The sequence below is a fragment of the Nematolebias whitei genome, chromosome 14, assembly GCF_014905685.2.
Source record: "Nematolebias whitei isolate Nwh7 chromosome 14, NemWhi1, whole genome shotgun sequence".
Lineage (NCBI taxonomy): Eukaryota > Metazoa > Chordata > Actinopteri > Cyprinodontiformes > Rivulidae > Nematolebias > Nematolebias whitei.
In genome coordinates, this window is record NC_056511.1 from 30,581,901 (window position 1) to 30,591,755 (window position 9,855).

Here is a 9,855-nt window from a genome sequence, read left to right on the forward strand (position 1 = left end):
AGTTTGAGCTTGTTTAGATTACCATGGTAACAGAGGCAGAGTTTGAGCTTGTTTAGATTACCATGGTAACAGAGGCAGAGTTTGAGCTTGTTTAGATTACCATGGTATCAGAGGCTGAGTTTGAGCTTGTTTAAATCTCCATGGTAACGGAGGCTGAACTCCTCATGCTGCTGGACCGTCATGTAGGAAAGGGTGTGCATCTTTCATACTGAAAGTTTGTATAGAGACTAAATGAGAAAATTGTGTCTGCACAGAAATTTTCAGATTTATCAAACCGTGCACATGCGTGTTTCTGCACATCTATATACATCCCAACAAATGTGGAACTGAGTGCACATGAGGCACCTCCCCTGACACACCTCAGTTTAAATATTAAAATAGATGCAAAGATGTCCAACATGTGACTCTTTCTTTGTGGTCAAAAACAATCTAGATGAAGGAAAGTTAGGAATTTGATGAAATGTGAGTCAGGGTCGCTCTTAAAGTAATAGAGTACGTAGATGGGTGAAAAAACATGTTTCCCAAATGAGCACAAAGAGTGTGAAGCTGCAGTTGTCAGTGAATAGAGCGAATCTGGGAGGCTGATCTGCTGGTGGCGCACTTCTGAGGCATTTACAACTTTGTGTTTAATAACATAATTTATGTGAACACATTCAGCCTGGTAGAACTTGGAGTAGTTTTTTAAGCAAGTCACATATGATCAACTGTTTCAGACTCGGTGTAGGGGAATCAGGCATCATGGATGAGGTCATCCCACACAGCTGGGATCATGGCTCAGGGACAACGATGAAATACCCGATCATTTGGTCAGTTTGATCCCCAAAACAATTTGCCTCCCAACTCTTCTGTTGGTGTTATCCTCCAGCTGTGCCAGAGCTACCACATTTACCACCGTTTTAGCTAATTATGGACATGCATGGAGTTTTCTGCACCTCATCAAGCTGAGGAATCATAAAACATGAGTTCTGAATTACTTTGATCATCTGACACCTATTTTCTTCTCAGTGAGATGTAAGTTCACCTTAGACAATATACAACAAACATTATGTGCCTCACCTGTGCGTTTTGCAGGCGCGCAATCACTGATGTGTGTTTTCATACCAAAAATGAAAGAAATTACAAGTTGTATTAGAGAAGTTCTGATAATTTTTGAAACGTGGTATATGTTATCTTATATGGTTCCATTTCCTCATTTACATTTGAACTGTAAATACTCAGACAAAACAGTGTTTGAAATCTTGTTGAGTTCATAAAACTAAATGGAGTCTTCTTTTGGTGTATTTAAGCAAGATTCAGTACTTTGTAGTTTTATACTGAAGAGGTTTGTGTGGAGGTAAGCACATTCTCAGAGCAGGTTGAAAGTGTGCATCTATTTACGCACACGTTAGTGTGGTTTGTTTTCATACATCCCGACGTGTGCGTAGAACCAGGTGCACACAATCGTTCATGTGGCCCCTGGTGATGAGTTCAGTTCTTGGTTAAAATCGTTCCTTCTGTCCAAAACTTTTTTTAAATTCACACAATTCGCAGTGATCACAGACAATAAAAAACTGGGAGATTTTTTTTTTTTCCCCACTTTGCATCAGAAGCTGTAGACTGCAGTTAAAAAGAAAAAGAAAAATCATAAATTTGTATCTCTTCAAAAATAACTGATGTATCAATTTTATATTTAGGCACTCATTGATTTGTTGTGAATCTTAATAAAAACACTCCTATTCAAACATTAATTACTTTATGGACTCATTAGCTTTTGAGCCTCTATAGAAAAACTTTTTAATTCTGTATCCTGATGCATGCTCAATAATCCAGGTAGAAAAATCTAAAAAAGTTCAATCTGGTCCTCTGGACATTCAAAAAATAAAACAAAGCAAAACAAAGAAAAAAATGTAGAAACGTTTCGTCTTTCATCCGAAAGACTTCCTCAGTCTGAGGTGCTGTATTCAGCTCAGTCTTATAATCGGGCTCATCAGCCTTCTGGATGGAAGGTGAAACGTTTCAGCACAAAAAAAGAAACTGTCCAGATGACATGACTGAAAATTGTTGGATCGTATACCTGGATTATTGAGCATGGACTTTGTTAAACTTTGAGTAGTTCCTTTAACAATACTTAAAGTTTACCACCAGGGGGAGCTGTGCACATCTAAATCTAAACATCTGCAGGAGACTCAGAGGTGTTGTTTGTAACTCAGCTGAATATGATGGAAAATAGAGAAAAAAGGGGAAAATCAAGGCTTAAAAGATGAAAAATGTAAAATATTAGTTAAAAAAAACTAATTTCCTTTCCATATTAAAAATATTCATTACAAGAAGTGGTTATTAATGGCATGACACCTCAAAGTTCATTTAAACACAAAGCAAGTGCTTCAATAACTTTTACTTTACTAAAAAAAGGAGGAAAAAAGTTCACATTGACATTTAGTTTCAAATTTACAGCATATTGAAATTCTCAAAAGAAGTAAAATACAACAGTTTTATTTCATTTTTATATTAAAAATATCAAATAACTATCATCTAGCAGTTCTTGCAGTTTCTTAGATATGTTGTAGGCTTGAGAGCAGGAAGGTTGGCTTTGAGCTGAACAGACTTCTTGTTTAGTTCCCTGTAAATGTGCATTAGCGCGGCCATTACAGAAATAACTTCCTGACCTGATTCCACTGACGATCTGAACATGCAACGAGGGCAAATGCAAAAAATATCCTACAGAAAACAAAACTAATGTGTGCAGTAACACTTGGAACAGGCTTGAAATGCGGAAAGACAAAAAAAAAAAGCGACCTGTTCATTGTGTCTCACTGTAACCCCCCCCCCCCCCAAAAAAAAAAACATCAACTTCACGAGTGTGCACGTGATCTGAAATTACTTACTACTTGTGATCTTTTTAGCACATCTTACCAGCCCTAAACATGGTGAAGAAAAGCAGACTAAAAACAACCTCACTTCAAAAAAATAACAAAAAAACTCCTCAGAGCACTTCTCTAGTTGCACAAAACTGTACAGGCACACATATTATATATATTTATATATTTATATTTCAAATAAATAGGGCTAATTTGGCCAAGACTCGGTGAAGAGGACTGTCCTCTTCTGTTTGTCAGCACTGAGACACAATCTTTGCCTTTTTTTTCCAAGATGGCTTCCTCTGCCACCACTGCAGTTCTTTTAGTCCCTTAAACAAACACACACACACACAATACATCCATGTTGACGTTCAGCACCACTCGCACAAAGCTAGAAAACAAACAAAAATAAACATTATAAAACATGTAAATGCCTTTTTTTGAAATGCCTCTGATTAAGAAAAAAACTAAATGTGGAGTTTGAGTTAGCGGCTTTCAGACTCAAGGAACAGCTCCTTGGATGACATCGGCTCAGCTGGATGGTGTGCCACTGCACCAGGCTGTGGCCTCTGGACATGCCCCGCCCCCCCTCCAAAATTTCCGAGTGCTCCCAGAGAGGATGGTGGTCTTGTCGACTTGTCTACTGTCCACTCCAACTCGATGCATGACTGTCACTTGAGGAGGACATGTTAAGGGAAACGGTGGTGGGGCGGACATTGGGACGAGCTGCCTGCTGGGAGGAGAGACGAGGTGTGTCTGTCACTCTCAGCTCCAGGTGAAGCCTTCAGACGGACAGGGACGGTGGTGGTGGGGCTTTCTGACGATTAAACATCAGTGGAGAAGTACAGCGTGTTGCGTTTAAGCTCTGCAAAGGTGATGGGAGGATGCTGCAGGTAGTAGAGCAGCACCTGCACCTGAGAGGAAGAAAAAACAAGAGATTATAAATTCATTTTCATATCCAGCTTGGGGGGGGGGGGGGGGGGTAGCACGAAAAGGACTTCTTTAAAGAATAAATATATGATGTATATAAGTTACAATGTTAACAATTTAAATAAATAAAAAGTAAATAAATAAATAAATCTTTACAAAAAATAAATTCTGTCAGTGAATTCTGCTTAAAAGTACTTTAAGACTATAAATAGTAATAAAATAAATGGCATTTATTCTGTATTTAGGAACGAAGAGGGAGCAGAAACCTTCCTGAATGTTAAAAATAGTAAAAAATATTTTCGCTTCATTCCAAACTGACTGCATTTGACAGAGGGGACCTCCTGCACGATGTTTAGTAGAAACTTGTTTATTCAGCTCAGAAACGAGTTTTGCTCACTGGAGGTTTATCTGTCTGCAGAGATAAATACAGCTGGGAGTAAAGGCTGAAGCAGCGTGGGTCACTGGGTTAACTGGGGAGTAAACATGTAGTAAATATGTGCAGCAACAACAAACAAAAAAAAACACTTTAGTCCCTACACATAGATTTGAAGGGTGTCTATCAACAAACTGGATAATAAAAAATGAAAAGGGACACAATTAACAACAATCTATGTGTAGTATATTTATCCAGACTGACCCTGGGGTTTTGATCTGCTCAGAGACGGGATTATAATGAAATTATGACCCAGTTCTGAATGGGTTAAACGGGGCCAGCAACTCTAAAAAAAGTCTCCCAGGGATTCAATATCTATCAAGGAATAGTTTATTTTGCTTGCTGCATCACGCAGAAAGGCTTTTAAGCACCATCTCATATTTTCCTTTCACGTTAACTCACATAAACTCCGTTGAGATCACATTTCGTCACTCCCCCTCCTACACGGTTAGGTTGTGCTCCCCTTCTGTGAAGGAGGAGTCTAGGCCCTATAAATCTGTAATGCGATGGGCCATCTGGCCCTTCCGGCTCCTGATCTCGTGATGTTTAAGTTATTTATTTTGGAGTTTCCAACATCCCTCTACAGTGGCTCTGCAGCTTTTTACCTGTGCCATGACGTCATGTGACCAGATGTCGGAGGCGGACATGATGTGCTGTCCCTTGGCGCTTTCTGACTCTGAGGGCCTGAGCAGGGTGGGCCCGAACACGGTGGCCAGGTTATGGAGGGACATCTTGTTGATGGGCTCCTTCTCAGCCACCCTGCAGGAACAAGAGTAAAACACTTCAACGGCAGCAGGAGATGACCTCCTTAATGTGTCAGGCACTTGTTTACAAACTGCAGCAGAGATGGTCAATGTGGAAAACAACGAAACTCGTCCTTGGTAACGAACAGAAACTTATCAGTCTTAACAGGTCAACATGTTACAGCCATGACTCAGAGTGGACCTTTGTTACTATGGTTTCTAGGATGACAAGGAAAATAAAGTACATGTAAATAGCTTGTTGTTGTTTTGAAGTAAACCTGACTAAGATCTAGCTGCTTTAATAAGGTTTGCATTAGAGGAAAATATGGTAAGAAATGGTCTGAAATATTTACCATGAATATATATAGTCTGCAGAGAAAAATGATTATTAGGACCTCAATCTATTTATTAAATCATTAAAAGTAAACATTAGATATTCAGAAAACAAGAAAATAAAAAGCACAAGTTTTTTTTTATTTTTTTTTATTAACAGTCGATTTTGTCAAATAAATAAATAAAAATTAGTTATTATACAATTACAATCTATAAGGCTGGAGATATAGTTATAAAATACAATCCTGACAGGATGTAGGTGTCTGAGTGAGTGTGTTTGTTTATAGGAACCATAAAGAGGGAAATAAATGTCACATTTTAAAAGCTTTAAACATAAAGTTGACCTGGAAGATTTAATGAGTGCCCCTCCACGGGCCAGGTGTGATCATCCCACGGGCTGGATGTGGCCCGCAGGCTGCCAATTGATTATCACCATCAAACACCATTTGTTTAAATATAGGTGCCTAAAAATAACATTTATAGGAAGAATGACGTTTTATTAATCAGGCGACTGAACATAACTTATATCTGGGTGAATGTGTGTGTGTGTGTGTGTGTGTGCAACCCTTATTTGATCAAGTTTAAAACGTTGATGTTATACTACATTAATGTCACATCTGTTGGGAGTTTTTTTTAATACATATCTTTTTGAAACAGCTTACTGTTTATTTTTAAACATAACATTTGAAACATTTTTTTGTTTGTTTTTCATTGGCTATGGTGATAGTGTTGAGGAGATGAATGGTCCCCAGGAGGAAGCAAAATGTCATGTAAAAAAAAAAAATCAGTGGGAGTGTTTTCAAAACTTCAACCCATGGTTATTTTAATTATTTGTTACTATGAATTTATCAATTAAAATGCATTTTTTAAACCTTTCAGAAATGATGGATCCCATAAGGGATGTCATTGGTCCCCACGAGGTGGTAAAAACGTGTGTGTGTGTGAGTGTGTGTACCGTTTGAGGTGATCCAGCAGAGTTAGAAAGGTCATGAGGTTTGGGTCAGGCAGGGAGCGCAGGAGGTGCATCATGCAGTTCTCCTTGGCTGCCGGGTCTGAGAGAGCTGCCAGGGAACAACAAACAAATGGAGATTAAGTCACACCTTTATCCTTTTAAGCCGACTGATTATATCCCTCTGTAAAAACTCCAAAATGGCCGACACATGACGGTCTGAGTTTAGTGTGAGGTCACACCTATGCCCTCCATGAAGGCGGGGTAGAGTCGGTCGGTGAGCAGCGGCTCCGGCAGCTCCCTGAAGTACAGCTTGAGTGTTCCTGCGATGGCGTTGATATCCATGTCGCTGAGCATCACCAGGATGTCTTTGGTATCTGCAGATCACACACAGACCAGTTCATGATGGATCACACAATATTACTGCCTCTCAACACCACAGCTGCTCTCTCTAGGCTCCGTCTCCAGGAGACAGATGCAGACGGGCTCAAGGCTACACACTAAACAACAAAGGAGATACCAAGCTCTGCTCTGGACCTGAGAGGAGCCAAAGCAGCTGTGAGCGAGGCTGAGAGAGCGCTCTTCAACACAAGACACTGGGCAGCTGTCGCTCCTCACACATCTGTTAATGCTCCAAAGACCAAGAGCACAGCTGCAGATAGGTCCATCCATCTGAAACCTCCAGCAGTAAACTGACTTTAAAGACCTGAGACGGTGCATAAACTGTGCTCATGTTGTGGCAGCTCCAAGATGAACGGGAGAAACAGAGTGGACTTTTACTTGTGTCGAAAGCTGATTTGAGGGCCTGGATGTCCGTGGCCACCCCTGAGATCCGGTAGATGCCCACTTCATCAATCCCCCTCTTCTCCACCTCCTCAATGCACTGACGGACGATGTAAGGCACCTTGGAGCGCTCGCGCCTGCGAACATCAGCAGCTGTTAATTTACAGCAGACGAGCACGAACACGCATGTATTTAAAACAAAATCAGGTCTGTTACAGAAATACAGTAGTCCCTTGTTTATCGTGGGGGGTTCTGTTCTCAGTCCACCCATGTTTCTAAACTTTAAACGCTCTGAAAGAGCACAGAATGTCATGATGTCCGCTCTCTCTGCCAGCGCTCTTGGCCACGCCGACTTCTCTGCTGCAGAGCAGAGATCCTGACCTGCTGCAGGAGAGAGCTTCTCTCTGCACATGTGGGCTTCACACAGGTGCTAAATAATTTAAAATAATTTATTTTAAATAAAAAATCCATGCCGATCGTGCAGCTCATTATGTGTCATGCCCAATCTTACTTTGAAAAAGCGCAAAAGAGCGAGTTCATGAAAGTCGAACCATGAGGTAGCGAGGGACTACTGAATTTGAGTTATCAGCCCATAAACAGTAAATGTGACTAAAAACCAGGCAGCTGAGGCATGCTTACTTTGTAACCACGTTGATTTTGACTCCAAACACCCCACTCTGTTTTTTGGACGGCGTTCTCTTTAAGCTGAGGTCCCGACTTGTAAACTTCATGGAGAACTCCACTTTGATCTGAAAAGTCAGGATTAAATAAACTTTACTAAACCTGGAGGGTGATTACTTTGTGACAGAGCTCAATTAGAGCTAGAAAAAAGCTACAAACAATATGAGTTTACAGTACCACGGGAAATCAGAAAAATAATAGAAGATTGTAAAGAAAAACAATATATTATTGTGTATTATACGTTCACAATTGTTGCACCAGAATTTACTTTATAAGGAAAAAAATCTATTAAATTAGTGCTCATCAGAGGGAAATGTTGCACATTAACTGATTAATTACAGTTCTCAAAGTAGAAATAAACCCACAGCTTTAAACAAGAATGAGTTGTTTTACAGCAGGAAACATTTTCATGCATTTTGCTTTGTTGTTATAATAAATACATCCACACAGAAAGTGTTGCAGGAATATTCCAATCAGATCTGTTCATGTTCAGAAATGTACATCTCCCTTTAAATTAATCTAACTGATCTAACTCTGTGTGTACGCAGGAACAGCTGAGTTTTAATTCAAATACGACGATTAGAAAAGATGTCTCTGCCCCCCAAATAAATACTAAATATTTATTCAGAGGCAGAATTAGCATCAATATTCCAGGTTTTAAAGTGTTTTCAGAGAATCTGGAGTCTCACCCCGTTCATCTCGATGACGTCCATGTGCCAGTTCTTGGACTGAACGGTTTGTGGATCCAGCTGAGGGACAGAAAACAGACAGGAAGACGACAGTTACGGTGTGTGAAACATCTTTGACCAAACTGGAACAAATAATTCATGCAGACTGTGTCCACAGGAGGTCATCACACTGAGGCAGACACAAGAGGTTCAATTCTGCATAAATGTAATAAACATAGAGCTGCATTTTAAGAATGTGGCTTTTCCACAAGAGTCTGCCATTTAAAAAAAAAAATCTGTTACTATTTGAATAGATCCTAAAATTCTGAGCAGTAAAACTTAGAAAAAAAAATAAAAAGAAAAAACAAGATAAACTGTAGGGAATTGTTTTCTTTTTTTTTGTTTTTGCTCAAAGTAAATAAAAATAAATGTACTGCATACAACACAAACTGTTATACAAAAATTTATAGCTCGGACACGCAAAGGCATTTTATAAAATGTGACCTTGACCTTAAGGGTGATGAAAAGGTACGTGATAATCCATCTAGTGATGATTCATAAGTGTACGAAGTTTCATTAAATTATCTCGAGCAAGTCAGAAGTTATGAACTGAACAAGAGGAAGCTTACAGATCATTAAAATACGACTTTGACAGGCGTATAAAAAGCACACTATTGTTTCAAACTCAAACACTCCTGTGTGTCAAAGGAAACTTGCAGCATGATGCGACATGCATGCAGAAGGTCTGCCGACTCCTGGTTACCATGACAACGATGGGAAACATCTTGGAGTGGCTTCAGTTTCTGAATGAGAGCAGTCCAGATGCTGCTGTGTTCTGATGGGAGCTGATTCACAGCAACACGGCTCTAACGTTAGGAACCATGACGGTCCTGTGAAATGGACATATTCTCAGGGGTTCAACAAAAAGCTCAGAACCACGGCCCGCTTCACTGCAATCATAGGCCTGTCACGATAACAAGTTTAGTTGGACGATTAAGTGTCTCAGAAATTATTGCGATAAACGATAATATTGTTTAAAACTTGACAACAATTAGTAATTATTGTCAAATTTAAGAAGAAATGTTGATTTGTTTCGAGTGTAGTACATTTTTTTCGACCACCGGATGGCAGTATAAGATTGTTTGAACCGAAGGATGGTTAGTGAGGGAACGAGCAGCGTGTCTCTTTAAGAAAAATGGGAGGGAGGCCCCTTGACGCGACATGGGCTGTCTCTCCTTCCTTTTTTTTCAGTTCTCAAATTAGTGGACGCTCGGTGTGGTTTGAGCTCTTTAACATAGCATTTTTCACACAAAGCTTTTAATAAAAACCAGTAAACATGTTCTCAGCTTCTTTTTGCAGAGAAAATAAACTTTTTACACAAAGGCACAGGTTTCAACTGTGAATTTTGGAGCATAGACAAGACAGAGGTTTTTTTCCCCGAGGTCGACCTGTTAGCTTAGCTCGTAGCTTAGCTTCTCAGCTTAGCTGCTTTTAACTG

General features: G+C 39.7%; 1 protein-coding gene across 2 annotated transcripts in view; it reads right to left on the reverse strand.

Moving 5' to 3' along the window:
* Positions 1–3,635: 3,635 nt before the first annotated feature.
* abr (ABR activator of RhoGEF and GTPase) overlaps positions 3,636–9,855 on the reverse strand; it is a 212,122-nt gene continuing 205,902 nt past the window's right edge. For both annotated transcript variants that reach the window (XM_037688041.1, XM_037688040.1), the window contains 7 exons: positions 8,379–8,438; positions 7,648–7,757; positions 7,006–7,145; positions 6,468–6,602; positions 6,232–6,337; positions 4,806–4,959; positions 3,636–3,751 (listed from right to left, as the gene is read on the reverse strand). In XM_037688041.1, the coding sequence (XP_037543969.1) occupies positions 3,662–3,751; positions 4,806–4,959; positions 6,232–6,337; positions 6,468–6,602; positions 7,006–7,145; positions 7,648–7,757; positions 8,379–8,438 (795 nt within the window). In that variant the 3' untranslated portion in view covers positions 3,636–3,661. The remainder of the gene's footprint in view (positions 3,752–4,805; positions 4,960–6,231; positions 6,338–6,467; positions 6,603–7,005; positions 7,146–7,647; positions 7,758–8,378; positions 8,439–9,855) is intronic.